General features: G+C 39.9%; 1 protein-coding gene across 3 annotated transcripts; it reads left to right on the top strand.

Moving 5' to 3' along the window:
- The first annotated feature begins 373 nt into the window (after positions 1-373).
- ppp2r5ca (protein phosphatase 2, regulatory subunit B', gamma a) lies at positions 374-15,424 on the top strand. 3 transcript variants are annotated; one of them, XM_035673827.1, is made up of 14 exons: positions 374-561; positions 5,821-6,020; positions 7,750-7,860; positions 8,109-8,201; positions 8,312-8,442; positions 8,557-8,616; positions 8,766-8,874; positions 9,154-9,207; positions 9,405-9,575; positions 9,681-9,808; positions 10,272-10,373; positions 10,548-10,620; positions 11,710-11,826; positions 12,713-15,424. In XM_035673827.1, the coding sequence occupies exons 1-14, from the start codon at positions 468-470 to the stop codon at positions 12,845-12,847; spliced, it is 1,578 nt and encodes a 525-aa protein (XP_035529720.1). In that variant the 5' UTR covers positions 374-467; the 3' UTR covers positions 12,848-15,424. The 3 variants fall into 3 exon arrangements, with proteins under 3 accessions (XP_035529720.1, XP_035529722.1, XP_035529721.1); XM_035673829.1 differs by having other exon boundaries at positions 11,745-11,826; positions 12,713-12,847; XM_035673828.1 differs by lacking the exon at positions 11,710-11,826.
- Positions 15,425-17,315: the final 1,891 nt, after the last annotated feature.

The following is a 17,315-nucleotide window of genomic DNA, read 5'->3' as shown; positions in this document are numbered from 1 at the left end:
CTCTCTCTCTCTCAATCTCTCTTTAAGCACACTTAGAGTAAGTTATTTTCCAGCTGCTTATCCTAAATCAGATTATGCTGGAAAGTGGAAACCCTGCTAATGGTTAAACTGTGGAGAAGATTTAAGTCAATCTGATCTAAGATCTGTAACAGGGCCTGGCTTGCAGAGCGTCACCAGAGACCAGTGAGTGAGGAGGAGGAGCCGGACCAAAAAAAAAGATTCCAATGCATGTCCCGCCCCCTGAGCCTCCTCTCAGCCAATCACGTCCCCTCTCTCCCGGCAGCCGTTGCCTTGATTGCTCCAGAGCCGCCCGAGCTCGGCCAATCAGCTGGCTCCCTCGCTGCTTACATCACTAACTAGCCAGTTCCCTCCAGCAGCAGCAGAGCTTCATTTTCTGATCTGCTTTTGTGCTAAAATGGAGGCTGGCCTCTCGCCCTGAGTGGATCGCCTTCCTGGTTGAGGTTTAGATGTTGACATGCAATAAATCTGGAGACAGGATGGTTGTGGATGCACCTAATTCCAATGGGCCTTTTCAGCCGGTGGCTCTTATGCACTTCAGAGGTACGTAGGGACGAATTATTCTTCCTGTATTGTCCTGGGGAATTAAGGAGAGAGAGAGGGAGAGAGAGCGCGCTGTGTGTTGCTGTGCTCCCGTTCCCCTCCGCTGCTTACTGCCTGGTTAGTCAGCATTCAGCCGACCGAGATAAGACATTTGTTTCTGTGGTTTATAGTAACCAGCTCTTTCGCGTTTGAAAGCGAACCGAGCGGGTTGTTGTTGTTGTTTTTAAGGCTTGTGTACTGTGCATTGCTGTGAGACGCTGGAGCTACATTATTAAAATCTGGTTTTACTAGCTAGCTGCTCTCTCTGCCCATCCCCCCGCCGAGCCAGTGATGTCAAAGGAAGTGAGGTCATAGCCCAGGGAAGGGTCTTCTCCTTTAGTTTTTCATGTGTTTGAATGCAATGGTGTTTCCGTATTTATGCGTGTAATTGTTTATGAAACATTAGAGCAAAGGCTTACAGAGGAATTTAAATATCGTCTCCCCTCTTCACCTCCTTCTTAGTTCTCGTAGCGGACCCAGCTCTTCCTGTCACAGTCCAGTTCATCTGGGCACAGACTGGCCGTAGTGTGTAGGCTGTGGACAGCCACTGCTCTGCAGCAAGAAGCAGCAGCCCCCTTCTCCCTCTCCCCACCCTTTTCCCATGTTACCCTCCTGTCAGCGACATGCTTAGGCAAGGAGACTCAATCTGAACGTGTATCTTAATTGCTTATCTATGTCAACAAAGCACTGCTGTCAATAAGGCCTAGTCTTTTTTTTTTTCTGTCAGAGCATAGCAGTAATGTTTTAGGATTACAGCATCAGGCTCGGTCTCTTATATGTGTACAATGTACCCAGTCATGTATGAAAGGCCCGGCCTGTTACCACTGTACTCGGGTGCAGCCCAGCGTTAGATGAAGCCTCGGGCAATTATTGATTACACTCTATTGAGCCACAGAGGCGACTGCCTTGAATGACAACTCAGTGTTGGGGAACAATCAGACTCTCTCTGCCTCTTTCTCGTTCCTCTCTTTGTTTGTCTCTATCATTCTCACCCTGCTCAGACCAGATGTGTTGTATCCTTTCCACGTTGTGTCTGGATTCAGTTGAAACAGATTATACCCAGCATCTGAATGTGTATCAATTAAATGTAAGAGTCACTTCCCTTTTCACATTAGATTCTGTTCATGGGGAACTGAAACTAATACTTAACCAAAGTATAAATGGATATGTGTCCATTTGTACATGGATATACCATACACCGATATGTACTAGACTTTAAAACCAGGCATCTATGTTGGTTAAGTTTAGACAAATGAGCTTTGTTTGTGATATTTTTCTAAACTTCAGTGTGTAGGTGGCTCTTTCAGCGTTGTGGTTGAAGCATTTGCATTCACACTACACACAATCCGGCTCCACATCGCAATTCATGCTTGTTTAGAGCCGTGATCACCAGACCTTTCAGACAGTGTGAACAGGGTCTCTGAATCTCCTTTTCTCTGTCTGTTTCTTTTGAGATGCGAGACATCATCTTAATAACAGACACTGCATTATTAGTCACAAGGGAGCCTCTAAATTGCAGTGCAATTGCAAGTGTGGCAATGATGCACATCCTTAACTATTCACAAACACCTGGTCAATAATGCATGAACTTTGCTCTACTGTATATATCCTGGATGCATTCTTAGCTGTTGCTTACCAAAACCATATCAGTGAATGAATGTGTCCAACCTAGTCGCTCATAAGCCTTCAAAAGTGCAACACGCTGCCCCTCTACCCAGCTATAAATAGTAATCAGTCGATGTTTACATTGATCATAACATACTGTCGATAAAGCAGATTGCCAAAGCAGTCCTAACTCCAGACTAGCATCTGTTCATTTGACCCATTTAGAGACAAAAAGTAGAGACTGTGGTTCCAATGTGACTCCAGTTATTATCTTTGTTTTGAACAGGGGGGCATTAAGATAAATCTTCCTCTGTTCTCCACAAGACTTGATACTCGTGTGTTTGCATGCGCATGCTTGTTCCCCTCTTAAGGCTTCTGTTAGTTACATTAATAGAGGTCACATTGTGGTTAACATCAATTTTGGGATCACAACACTGGGCCTTTATCTGTTACACAACAACCCGCTGGGGTATTTTAGGAGTGTACAGAAACTTTAGAACGCAGGCAGACAGACTTATGTAATGGGAGCAACGCAAGTCTGACACGGTCAGGGGTGCAAGGCATGGCAACGCATTCCAGTCCGGCTTCATGTCCCAGTACAACCAGTACAAATTCCAAAATGTGACAAAACACAAACTTTGTGCCAAGGAGGGAGGTGATTCACTTTGCAGAGTTTGGTGTTGAAAATCGAAATAATCACTAATGAATAACTGGGAATGTGATCCTTCTCCTCACTGTTGCCGTGCCAGTCGTCTAGTGCAGCTCAGTTGACCCAACAGGCCTCATTCTGAAACCACACTTTGGAAACAATCCCTAGTAGATTTTGACTGCATAATAATAAAAATGATAAATATCTTAGATGAACCTCTGCCTCTTATGTGTTTTTAATCAGGAGTGCTGGCTCTGGCAGTGTTTTCCTGTTGTGACAGTGACGGTGCTTTTGGCTGTCAAATCTTTATGGAAATGGCCAATAATGGCCGCTCACACACTTACCCTCTCTCCCCTGGAATTCCCAACCTCTCACTGTCATCAAGATAAATTGGCCGACTTGAAATTGACACTGCAGAAGTGTGTGTGCGTGTGTGTGTCCGAGCCAAGTCTCCATTATGTCTGAATAGGATATCTCTCTTCTTACCTAGAATCTGCCTATTTGCAAGAATGTTGAGCGCTTGTGTGTGTGTGTGTGTGTGCCCTTCTCTATTCTGCACCATGGCCTTTGTTACTCTTTGTGTGCTTTAGTTGAAATTAGGGCAGGAGTGAATAGGTTTAGCTGCCTATTATTTCCCTATAAGTGTCGGTATTAAAGTTTTCTTTCTTATTGACCACCTACATGGCTGAATTGGAGTAAATATTGTATGCCATCTTTGTTTAATTGGTCATTACTTTCAGTATAATTAAAACGTGATGGAAGGCAGCAACATAACTAGTTTATTAACTAAATTAGTTTATCTGAGAGAGTTTTTTAATATACATATTCTGCATTCATATAGCATGTTTTCAGTGCTTCGATTGCCGTCATCAGTTGGTTATTATTTATCTTTTTTCTTATTTAACCCTGTGCCAAATTTATAACTCATGATTTGTCTCACAGCTTGATTTGCTTATCTCTGTATTTTGTAGTAATTAGTATTCTGCCCACAGGTTACAGTACGGTGATGGAAGAGGAATGAGATTCATCTAGTTTGTCTCTCTTTGACGTATATGCCATGTATATATATCTGATAAAGTCTTACAACCTCATCATGTGCAGACAGCCCCAGAGCCTCAGTGCCAACTCATTTACTGATAAGTAATTATGGCATATAGGAAACATGGCGTTTGGCTACTGTTCTGACTTGTTGAAGTTTAAGACCAGAGACAATGGATGTTCATATATTTTGTTACATAAAGATTATATGAATAAAATGAACTCACTGCGCCGCCTTACACCCTTCAGTTGCATTGTAACTGTGGATATCTTGGTACAATATAGAGTAGATTAGTATTTGATTTCAGAGAATTTCTTCTTCAGAGGCCACTGTGGTTGCAGAAAAACCTTGATGTAAAGCTGCTGTAGGTGTCTTGTGTCAGCTGCACAACAGGTTACTAACCACATTTATGTTTTATGTTTTGTTGGTGCTTTGTAAATCACTATCAACCAAATGAGACCGTCTCAATCTGACAGACCTCTTATCTGTGTCGCATGCAGCTGCTTCTGTCAGTTAAATTAACCCACACCTGAGTTTAGCGCAGGAGTACGTTGGCATTATGAATTTGCCTATTTTATTACAGCTGCAGCTGGGCTTGTACAGAATTGAATATAGATCAGGTCGTCCAGGGAAGAAACTTGAGATAACGATCTTTTAAAAACATGTCTGTTATTTTACTGGGAACTTTTTGATCTATATACGGGAAGCAGACGTTAATGTGAAATGTAATTTTACTATGCATCTTAATGCCTTATGTGCATTTTACTGTACTACTATGTAACACCACCAACTTGATTGTGTCTGCAGAAAGAGCTACACTGAGAAGGTGGCACTGGGAGTTGAGCAGGTGTAAATCACTTGTAGCAATTATTTTTACTGGTCTTTAAGCAGTAATTTAAACTCTTGATAAATACCACTATTTCCTTTCTTGCAGAGATCTTATTTAACTCTCAGCATGAAAGTGAAAAAGTACATTACACAAAATGTTCAACTCTCCCTTTTAAAACAGTTTCTAGCATCATATGAAGCAACTCCAAAAACATCAACCTTGTGCATTTTAGATGTTCATATCCTGATTTAGTTTTTAATTAAATGAATCGCACCATAATAGTGGTCGTTTGGGTCGCTGGTGAACATGTCTAGATTTTCCTCAAATGTGACTATCAAAGATAAAAACCAAACATCAAAGTTGTGTCGCATAACTAGATAATAATGGTGTCACTGTGTGTTCTTACTGCACCACACGAGCAGGTAGGAATTAAGAGTTACCGAAATGGATGTTTCCTCTTTGTGTTGTCGTGTGTGAAGTGTTGACTCTGGCAGAGATTGTTTGTTTACAAGCCTGTGCTCTTGAGTGCTCGGGTGGAAGTGAAGCAAATCAGGAAGTCCTCAAACCACCATGGACAAATATAATGACAGACTTAAATAGCTTGGTTTCTTTTGTAAAAATATCTTCCTTTTTTTTTCTGTGTGTGTGTGTGTGTGTGTGTGTGTGTGTAATGGCTAGACTGTGACCATTCACCTACTTCCCAAATCCTTCATCCTCTTCTCCCTCTCCATCCTGTCATTGCTCCTCCACTCTGCTCTGTCGTTATCCTCCCCCTGGGCTCTAACCATCTCAGCCTTTCTCTCAATGCACTTTAGTCCTCATGACTCATTTGCCAGTCTTCATCACTCTCTTGCTGCCTTGTACTTCTTTTTCTATCATATTGCTGTTTTAACTGACATCTTCGACAGTTACACCGCCCCCTCTTTTCTCTCGTGACCCCTCACTCTTTGAACACGGCTCCATTCTCCAATACTCTCAACTGCTTTATTTCATCTCAACTGCTTTATTTCATCACCTTGCACATTGTACTCCCCTTGTGGTCGTTCATTCAGTCGTCCCTGGACTCTTCACCTCACTTTTCCCTCTTTGTCTCCTCAGATGTGGCCCCCGCAGAGCAGGAGAAGCTCTTCATCCAGAAGCTACGACAGTGCTGCGTTCTTTTTGACTTCCTGTCCGACCCGCTGAGCGACCTAAAATGGAAGGAAGTGAAGCGGGCGGCGCTGAGCGAAATGGTGGAGTACATCACCCACAACAGGAATGTCATCACAGAGCCCATCTACCCGGAGGTGGTGCACATGGTCAGTAGAGCCGGAGGCGGTTAAGTTTTGCGGTTGAAGCCTGGGTTGAGAGTTAAGGGCAGGTTGTGGCTGCAGGACAGAGGCGGTAGGAGTTGAGCACAGATTATATGATTGAACAGTGGATTCATGTCACCAGGGTTTGCATGGTAGCACAGTCATTGAGAGCATGTTGGCATATTGGTGTTAGCTCAAAGTACAGCCTGACAGAGCCGCTGGCATGACTGTAACACTAAATAGGTAACCGGAAAATGATGATTCACCTGCGTTTCACCTCAAGTAAAACAAACACATTTCTGACCAGGGATGTTTACACCATTTGTATAGAACTAGTTTTTTTTTTAATACTAATTTTGAGTAATGCTGCACATGAAAGCTTTTATATTATAAGGAAAGTCTCTCCACTGGTAGACAGGATGTGATTAATATTTAATTTTCACTAGAAGCAATAGTAATTTGTGTGAATTTTGAAATTTAAAGGAAAATTAGCTTAATATTTGATTTGCAACTGAACTTCACCAGCAGAGAAAAGGAAATTATTATGATAGATGTTCCTTCTAACCAATCTTCAGTGTGTCTATTCACAATCTGTGTAGATAATAATACTGTGTAGAGATACAGAAATTGAGCTATAAATATGATGAAAACACTGTAGTCTGGTGACATACTATTTCTTCACCACTAATGCCAAACTCTTCATCATCAAAGCCAGCAGCATTATTGCTATAATCACAGTTATGACATTTCCATTTAGAGTCTCTTTTGTGGAGTTAATGCACAGTCATCTTCACAGCCTTGTTGTGGGTTGAAGCACAGCACAGACAGTCTATCTACCTTGTAGCCTGTCTTTTCAAACAAGGCTCCTAGTGTTTTAGTAGGCCACCTGCACTGTCCCATGATCTGCCTGGCAGGGAACAGCAGCCCACAGGGGAGTCAGTTGACACTGTGAGAGACCAGAAACACAACACACTTGGATTATTGTGGGCCCAAACCCTTGGAGGCCAGTTACAAGGACAAAGTTAACAATAACCTAAAAAGAAAAATAATTTTAGAATACCTAAGATAGGGCATTTCATAGACACTTGCAAACATGGCTAAATGTTAGTTAAATGTATTACACACTCAAGCATCTACTATACACTCATACTTTTGTATTTCCTTCACTGATTTTGATCACAAACTGGCAGAAAGTTCCTAATCATTTCACCCAAGGAACTAGGTAGGAACTGAATAAATGAGCTGCATTCTTATATGATACCGGCATTTACAATCAAGCTTTAAGCAAACTTAACTGTCTGTGTGCAGACTTGTCCCAAAGGTAACCACAATGCTGCTGGTACTTTGATTACATGGGTTGTTCTAAAACGGTGCATTGTTCAAGCAAGTATAGTATAGGCAAATTAAAAAATCTGTTGCTTTGGAAATGTTCTCCAAATTCAAGGTGCAGTCTACTGATGTGGTTTCACTGTTGGTTTAACCATATGTCATGACAGTAAACATTTATTCAAGAGTGGGGAAACTTCTGACAGGAAGTCGAGGTCTAGCTGGGTGGTTTTTTTTGTTTTTGTCTTTTTTTACTTTTATAACCTATTTAGACTAGAAGTATTGGCATTGGTAAGGTCGCACTACAAACTGACTTCGGGTTATTAAAACAAGAAAAGGAAGTCAAGTTAAACAGCGTACTCTCCAGTGGAATAAACATGGTATCATTTTCATTTTTCTTCTCTTCCAGTTCGCAGTGAATATGTTCAGAACGTTGCCTCCGTCGTCCAACCCTACTGGAGCCGAGTTTGACCCAGAGGAAGATGAGCCGACACTTGAAGCTGCATGGCCGCACCTCCAGGTTGACATTTAAATCATTTAATCATTTGCACAGAGAGGTTTATAACTGGTTATCCTCCACCTAGAGGAGTCTCCCAGCATGGTGGAAGCATGCAATTCTGTAGTTTGCTGTGTGATTCCTTTTATGTTCACGTCTGTATCCGATTTAAATTTGAGTATTTGGTGTTGGCGCATTCGTGAACATTATGAACACTTAAATCCCTCCCAAGCATTCATTCCTTTTGTGTGTTTTTCTTGTTTCTGTTGCAGCTCGTCTATGAATTTTTCCTTAGGTTTTTAGAATCGCCCGACTTTCAGCCTAACATAGCGAAGAAATACATTGACCAGAAATTTGTTATGCAGGTAAGAAAAGAATATTCTTGGCAAAATTTCTAGACTGTATAATAGAAAAAACTAAATTACAAGATAGTTTGCTGTCATTACGGTAACATTTGACCTCTCTTGCATTGTAGCTCCTAGAACTATTTGACAGTGAGGATCCCAGAGAGAGAGACTTCCTCAAAACTACCCTCCACAGGATCTATGGAAAGTTCCTGGGGCTCAGAGCGTACATAAGAAAACAGATCAATAACATTTTCTATAGGTCAGTGCTGTTCTCCCACTGCTCTTAAACATGTATACCAGGATGGATGGTCAACATCTGACTCATTTGTTTGGATAGTCTGTGTATTGCCACTGAAAAAGTTTGTTCTTGCAGGTTTATCTATGAGACAGAGCACCATAACGGTATAGCTGAACTACTGGAAATACTTGGAAGGTATGGCCCTTTGCTAAAGTTACAAGCTTTGGTGAATGTAATGTTTGTCTTTAATGTAAAAGCTTCCTAATTATTAGCTGTTCAGTCCCACACTACTACTCCTTCTTTTCATGTGTTCTGATTGTTGTGCTTTTGTGTTCATTTCTTAGCATTATCAATGGATTTGCCTTACCACTAAAAGAAGAGCACAAGATTTTCCTGTTGAAGGTTTTATTGCCTCTGCACAAAGTCAAATCACTCAGTGTCTACCATCCACAGGTGCGTCTGTTTAACACAAAATGAAGCGTGAGAATCTCTATGGAAAGCGAGATATAGCACATGTATAATTTACAGGTCAAATAATGTTAAAGATGTATTTACATATTCATGTCCAAACCTGCTTTATGTTCAGGTTTAGTTAAACAATGCTGTTACATGTTCCAGCCAGTCTGTCCCTCAGGCATCACATGTACCCTACCGTGTTACCTTTAGTTTGCTTGTGCGTAAATTCAAATGTTCTGACAGTTTAATGATTGTATTTGTTTATGTGTTTTGCAGCTGGCCTACTGCGTGGTGCAGTTCTTAGAAAAGGACAGCACTCTAACTGAGCCAGTATGTCAAACAAAATGTCATATTCAATCATTTCCATCTTTTTCCATAATACTGCTTGCTGAAGCTCCTGCTTTTAAAATTTTAAGTCACTGTTTTTTGTTGTTTTTTTTGCTTTTTCTACTTCTTTTTAACCCCAAAGTTGCTGTCCATTTTCCTCTCTGGTTGGTGATCATTATCTTTCTTCATCATCCCACCAGGTGGTAATGGCTCTACTAAAGTACTGGCCAAAGACTCACAGTCCCAAGGAAGTGATGTTTCTCAACGAGCTGGAAGAGATCCTGGACGTCATTGAACCCTCCGAGTTTGTTAAAGTGCAGGAGCCTCTCTTCAGACAGCTGGCCAAGTGTGTGTCCAGCCCACACTTCCAGGTACCCGATGGGCAATCACAACCGTACCTTCATAACTCAGGTTATTCAGGTGCAGTGGAGGTGGGCGTCAGTACATTCCTGACTGAGGTGTTTTGTTTTCTGTAGGTGGCCGAGAGAGCTCTGTATTACTGGAATAACGAGTACATCATGAGTCTGATCAGTGACAACGCTGCGAAGATTCTGCCGATTATGTTCCCTGCTCTGTACCGCAACTCTAAGACCCACTGGAACAAGTAAGAGACTCAGCTGTAGTTTGTCCACACTGTGCTGATGTACGTAAAAGCTCTGTACTTCACACTGCATGTAACACCTGCCTGACACAATAGCTCACATAGTGATATATCTCAAGTGTGTGTAGATATTTGAGCGTGGTCACAGAATGTACTCTCCTGCACATCAGTTACAGACTGCACAAGATGTACTTAAAGAAAGATGCTGTTTATTTTGACCTTTGGCATTTTGATGGTACCTATTGCTACAGGTAACCATTTTATACATGATTCATTTGTCATTCAGTTACTTATTATAGCTACGTTAATATTTCAGTTTTTAATTATAAAGGACATTTTCCATATATTTTACTTTTATTGTCAATCCATGATATTAATTTAGGTTTTTTTGCTGGTTGAGGAAATTGGTCTTTACGGCAATGTTGCTTGTGTGTGTAATGATTTGACTCTGTGTTTGTGTTCACAGGACCATCCATGGCCTCATCTACAATGCTCTGAAGCTTTTCATGGAGATGAATCAGAAGCTCTTTGATGATTGCACACAACAATTCAGGGCTGAGAAAAACAAGTAGGCACCACAGACTCTACTCCCGTTCAATAAATCATTAAAAAAAAAAAGTTCTTGAGTGACACATAATTACAATCAACCTCAGCACTGCAGCTACAGCAGCGCCGGGGTTTCACATTTATCGTTGGAGTGGAACAGATTTGATGACCTGAGGTTTGGTGCTTTGTTCAACAGAGAGAAGGCAAAGTCAAAAGAACGTGAAGAGGCTTGGATCAAGATTGAGAACCTCGCCAAGTCAAATCCACAGGTGAGCGTGTGCAATCATTCAAATATGCCTGTTTTTTCCTTTTAATACCAAGTGTGTGTGTGTGCTTGTGTTTGTGTGTGTTTGTAGAACTAACTAAAAGAAATGTGTCTTTTGTTTTCTGTAAGAATTGTAGTTCCCTTTTCATCATATCCCATTTGAGTTTGCTTAGGCTCTTATTTGTTCATACTGTTCATAGACTTGTTATGTTTTCCAAATTGCACTGCTGGTAGATCTTGATGAGTGGTCCTGTTCTAATCATGTGCTTAGTTGTGGTGAGTGGTTGAATCAGACATCTCTGAAAGTCCCTCTGAAGAAGTATTTGATTTGAAGTATTTGAAGCTACGGCCAGCAGCCAGTTGGCTTAGCTTAGCACAAAGACTGGGAACGAGGGGAGAAAAGACTAGCCTGGCCAAGGGAATAAAAGCCTAATAAAGTCTAATTCTTGGCGGGATGCAGTAACTTCCTGCAGCGAGGCTGTCACTCTGAGGTTCACAAGCAACTAGTGGAGACTCTAGGTTGTCACTGCACCCAGCTAAGTAATATCTGACACACAACCTCCCCTTTTAAAACAGCACCTTTATACTTCTACAGTGTTTTATTGTTTTTTATTAGTGAGCTGTAGAGGTGTTGGCAAACATGTTTTGCTATTGTTGGACAGAGGCTAGCTGTTTCCCCTTGTTACCGGTCTTGCTCCAGCCATGTTACAGTACAGAAATGAGAATGGTATCTCTTTCCCAAAATTTCAAACTATTTCTTTAAAATATACAACAAAATAAACATTTTAAAAGACATCAGCGCAACATGTATATGCCATAAAAGATTTAGTTTGGACTTGTTTCTAATGTCCCCAGCAACTGATGACTATCATTTGACACAGTTGCTCTTTTATGGTCAATACTACCTGTAAATCCCAATAAATCATTAATGATTTTGATTCCTACACCTCAACTAAGGCATATTAAACTGCAATAGATCAGAGTTTCCTTTTTTAATTAGTTTAGATTCATTCTTCTTTGCATGCGACTGAAAGTCTTTTCTCCATCCTTTTTGTGTTTTTTGTTTTTTTGTTTCCCTTTGTTTTCAACATAGTTCTCTATGTATGTTGATTCCTCTGACCTCAATAGTCCTGTAGCAATGGAGACGGATATCCCTTTGATAGAAGATGTTCAGAGGTTAAAAAAGACAGTTGAGGAGGGCGCGACTCAGGTAAACCTGACTTTCTCTCTGTCTTTATTCATCTTTCCTATAATCACCCTATATATTAATAGATTTGTGTGTTATCAAAGCGTGTAAATCTACTTTCACTACAGTAATTATCATTGTATACTTTCTGTGTAAATTATAGTCTTTTGTATGTGTACAACTCAAACTATTAATTAAAAACAACACTCAGTGACAAATCTGGCCATGGACTAAACACTGGAATCAAGAACTTTAATTTTTTGTGCCTGCTTCCACATGCATGTTGTCTAAGTAGTATGGTGCCCCAAAGTGTTCAATATTATATAAATAAATAATTATTGAGTAATAAATTGTATAAAATATATATGAATGAACCAGTAATATACAATAATATGATAAATTACGAATGAAAAGTGGCAAGAAATGTAATCATGAAATTTAATTAGGGAATTTTAAAATAAGAACATCTGACAATTAACTTTAAAAAAACTCAGAATAAGTGATCAAAATATTTCCTAATAATCAGTTGACTTTGAATAAGTTCTTAAAGTATTTTTACGTTTATTGGTTCATATATATATTTGATACAATTCATTAAAGTAATTATCGCATAAGATGTTATTTATTTTAATATTGAACACTTTGGAGCTCCATAGATGTAGCGCAGGATGTCTTATGTTGTGTATTTTATTTAAAGTTGTAAAGTGATTTTTGTCCACGTTTGACTGGCTCAGTACATCATATTTTAACTCAGTCTTGGTTTCCCTCCGTAAATTAGATTTTGATGTATGTAACTGAATTGTGCTCGAGCTGCTGTGCTTCATCTCAAAAGATATGATCAGAACAGGGACATGTTGACAGAAGATGATGACGATGATGTTCTAATTGAACTCGTCTTGTCTCCCCTCAGTTGCAGCATGACCAGCGGAAAGAGCGGCCCATGGTGCGACGCAAATCTGAGTTGCCTCAGGATATCTACACCACAAAAGCCTTGGAGTCCCACCGCAGAGCTGAAGACATGTTGACCACCCACGATGGACTCTAGGTCCCGCCACCTGCCGGCTCTTGGTTCAACTGCCCCTTCTACCCTCGACAGCCATGGACCTCCTCTTCGCCCAGGTGCCAGAATTACACTGGCGAACCATGTTGGGCTCTCTCCATCCCTCCTGCTACCATGAGTTACCCAGAAATCCTCACTTCTCCTTCATTCCTGCTGCCCCAGTGCAAGCGCCCTTTGTCCGCCTCCCTCAGATTTCTTCTTTCTCAGGTTTTTTTTTTCTTTATTTGGAGAGGAGCGGGAGTGTGTTTGTGTCTTTTTAGCCCTCGCCACATTCAGTGTGTTCTCCCAATAATTTCCCCAATCCGTTCCTCTTGCCTTCTTTCACCTTCCACCCACCCCGCCCCCCTGTGCGCTCACTGTAAATGTGGAACCTGGGAGTACGGACGCCACAGCACCGGTTCCTTCATTCCTTCGTGCAAACGTGTTCACAATGGATAGGACATGGAAACATAGGAACTGACTGACACACTGTCTAAGGATCGTCTCTTGGTCTCTGCTTGGTTTTCTTTTCTCTCAAAGGGAACAAAAACAGAACCTGTTTGTCGGATGAAAGACAAGACTTTCCTGTCGTCTGTTGTATGTTTTCTTTATTTTTTTGCTCAATCTAACGGACATCTTGTCAGTGCCAAGACCGTTGTGTTCTTTGTTTGTTTGTTTCATGTTTGTATCTGTGACTTTTAACAGGGACACCTGCCTTTTTGTTTTTCACTGGTGTTAGAAAGATTATTTTGTTTTAGTTTAGCACACCAGACCAAACTGAGGCCTGTCCTTAGCCTTGCAATGTCCAGGAAAGATGGCGAGGAAAGGAGAAGTTGTCCTGTGGACATCTGACACTTTCCATTTTATTGTTTTGTGCCATATGCCGCTCTTTTATATGCTTGCTTCCTTACGTTCATTGGCAATATTTGAAAACCAGACCATAGTGATGCCTAGACCGTTCAAACAATGGTACTTACTGTTTTTGAGTTGTAGTAGATGAGGATAAACCTGAATGAAAGCTGTATTTATTTGCTACCTTCGTTGCAGTGGCAATATCCAGGGTTTGGATGTAGCAAGCAGAGCCCTCAGTTGCATATAGCGGCTGCACATTAAATAAAAAGAGGAGGGCGACTGTGGGATGTTCATGGTGCAGTGTTGGGTTTAAATATACTGTAAAATGAATAGGGATTATTATCTTTGTAAAAGGAAATATAATCAGAGATTAGTTTTAGTTGAATGGGAGAGGAGGCACAGATCTGCACTGTCTCACCTAAAAACTCCACTCACTGACGGTTTTTAGCAGCCGTTACTACATAAGGACCTTTGCTCATTATGTTTCTTTTTAAAGAGCATGAAGGTGTATTGGTACTGTATGCTTTAAAGATTTAAATTTCCTCTATAATTAAAGAAAGAAAAATGTATTTATTATCAAACATAAGAGCCGGTAACCTCAGTAGCTATTAACATACTGACATCAAATGATTAACACGCAAATTACTTGATGAGAGCTACCAAACCACTGACTTCCTTCAAATTTAAAGGCATGGCATGTTTGTGTTGCTACCATTCCTAATTTCAGGTGTTGGGTTTGCGGGTTGTGTATAATGTATCCTCCTAGTGAGGGAGTTGTTGGAAAATATCTTCCAGTCAGTACCATTGTTTAAACTTAAGAGGTCTGCTAGAGTTCTTCATATTTGATGTGTTGTATTTCTTTGTCTTGTCTCTGGAGGTTAGTAGCGTGGATGTCAGGTTTAGGATACTTTTTTTTTTCTGGCCATTCAGGATGCCCAACGCTGAAACACACTGGTATCAAATGGCCACAGAAATGCCAGATGCTGAAAATAAACTGACATTGTGACTTGGCTTGTTAACTGTATTAATACTGTATTTGCTTGAATGCAAAAAGATGTAAATTAAAACTACCATGTTAAACATGTACCTTTTACCCTGGAGGAATGCCATTCACCAAACTGATTGATTTCTGTTGTTGAGGTCATTGCATTTATGAAACAGTCCTGCTTGCTGGGAGAGATGTTTAATGGATTTTATGAGTTCGAGTCAAGAGATTTTTGAGGTTTATTTTAGTGCTGAAAAACAAGTCACCTGTGATAACAAGAGATGATTTAAAAATGATTCGGTGGCTTGTTTTGTTTCTGCAGGATCTTTGCAGATCTTTTAATTTTAACATATTATTTCCAAAACATGATAACTTAAAGTGTCCTTTTGTATGTGACCTGTACTATATGATTCATTTAATATTGTATATATGATTTACCTTGTTTCATGTAGTGTTATATATCTAGATTAATTTTGTACAAATTGTCCCTCTGTACAGAATAAAACATCAATAGCAAGTGAAAGAAGTCAATCTGGCACATACCGTCTTATTTCTTCTGTTCTGGATGTACTTTCAGCGACAAGGATTTAGAAAAATGTTCTTATTTTTATTCAAATCTGCAAAGTTTCCTCCCTCCTCTATATAACTGACAAATGTTCATGCCCGTTGTGTGCTCCTATCACTGTCTTTAGTGGTGTACAACTATATAGAATGAATAAAGAGATTATTTGAATATATATTTTCAACCATGCATCCATTTTGGCTTTACTTTACTGGTAGGACACAACTTAAATGACCAATTTGAAACACTAGTATTCTAAACTCGAGTTCAGTTGCTGTAACAAAGAGAATAAGACTAGTGCTTGCAATGAGGGTGTTTCATGACAGAAGAACTATCAAAATCATGCAACATTATATATTATAAATTATTGTATGTTCTTGATTTGGTTTAATGCATTAGTAATGCCACTAACAAGTAACCACTTGCAGTGGGCTGCTTTGACCACAAGGGGGAGCCAGATACCTGAAAATGGACATTTACATTCAGAGAAAAACATCTGCAACACTACTTGTTAATGCAGATTGGGATGTAGCGTTCATACTGCAGGTCTCAAATATCAACACACATATCATCTACATCTCAACCAAAGCTAAAATGTACACAATGAGTCCCTCACATACGCTGCAATGCAAATGTCTGTCTCACTGACTTCCAGCAGCACTATGACAATTCTTATGTGACAGCAATCTAAGGCTTATTATGAAATCATTTTAAGAGGTCCAGTACACAGTTGCTTTTCTGTGGTTTAGGACAGATGTTTGCCATCAACCAGTGAACAATCCTGAAACTACAGGAACAAAACCCCAATATGTGACCGAGCTTTGTCATCTGGAAGAGTGTCATAACCAAATGGATCTTCGTAACTGAAAAAACCAGTTTAACACGTAATGTTATGATCTGTCCCTTTTTTTCTTCTATTTTCAGTTGATTCATATTGTATTTGTGCAGTGCAATAGCACCACATGCTACATAAGCTGAACAAGATGTGACATTTTGAATGAATGAATTATACTGTGGTATAAAGTGCTCATAAAGTTTTAACTGTAAAGAAAAACACTACAACATAATGTTGGACACTCACATTCAGTGGGGTTGTTTAATTTTTTTATATATTTTCTAAGATTCATTTAACATTGAAGTAGAGCTGGAATGAAATGAAACAACTTCACTGATTTTAGCTTGATAAATACCACAGTTGCTATTGCTACTTTTCTTTATCTTATACGACAGTAAACTGAATCTCTTTGGGCTTTTGGACTGTTGTCGAACAAAACAAGCAATTTGAAAATGCCACCTTGGGCTCTGGGCAAATAGCCATTTTTCACCATTTCATAAACAAAACGGTTATTCAGTTAATCAAGAAAATAATCAGCAGATTTATCAGTCAGTGCCCAAGACCAAGGCACTGGCTCAGATCTGAAGTTAGTCCCCAGGCGCTGCACAGTGGCGGCCCACTGCTTCTAGTTCTTAGGAAACGCAGAAAAATCAATAAAGGATAACATATACCTTAACTTAATTAGTAATGAATTCAACATTGAGTTCAAGCATATTCCCAATAAGTATTTAAATGAGTGCACTACTAGTACTAGTGAACTACTGCATACATACTGTAAACATTTGCAGACAGAAGGAGAGACCTGTTCAATGTCATTAATCAATTTAATGGAGTTCTAAATAATTAATACAGACACTATCATTCTTACAGATAAAATCAGAGCAGATTACATTTAAGGAAGGGATGTGAGTGGGCAAAGCTCCTTCGTAGGAAGAGATGAAGGATCAGGTTTTTCTAGGAAGAGGAGAAAAAAAGGATCAACCCTTTTCTATTAGAACACGTGCTTTATGGATTACTTCCTGTTTCGGTAATGAGAGTGTTTTTGTTTTGATGTTGTTGGCCTTGTACTTCTGCAACAGTTGGCTGTAGTAGCTTATCTCCCAATGCGGATAGAGTATTAAATCTTGATGTTACATAAGGTGAAGGTGAAGCCGTGAGTCACAAAGGATTGGTGAGTGGAAGGCCAATTGTAAACAAGGGGATGATTTCAGGGAAACCAGACATTTGTTGTTTCCCCTAA

This window comes from Morone saxatilis, unplaced genomic scaffold (genome assembly GCF_004916995.1).
Source record: "Morone saxatilis isolate NCDOM2014 unplaced genomic scaffold, NCSU_SB_2.0 Contig3, whole genome shotgun sequence".
Classification (NCBI taxonomy): Eukaryota; Metazoa; Chordata; class Actinopteri; family Moronidae; genus Morone; species Morone saxatilis.
The sequence above is the reverse complement of the archived record's forward strand: the minus strand, read 5'-3'. Positions and strand labels throughout refer to the sequence as shown.

Bases quoted from the DNA above. Each gene is read 5' to 3' on its own strand.
- ppp2r5ca (XM_035673827.1), top strand. From the start codon at position 468: ATGTTGACATGCAATAAATCTGGAGACAGGATGGTTGTGGATGCACCT. The intron at 8,617-8,765 runs GTATGGCCCTTT...TTCATTTCTTAG, and splicing joins CTACTGGAAATACTTGGAAG to CATTATCAATGGATTTGCCT. The intron at 9,576-9,680 runs GTACCCGATGGG...TGTTTTCTGTAG, and splicing joins TGTCCAGCCCACACTTCCAG to GTGGCCGAGAGAGCTCTGTA.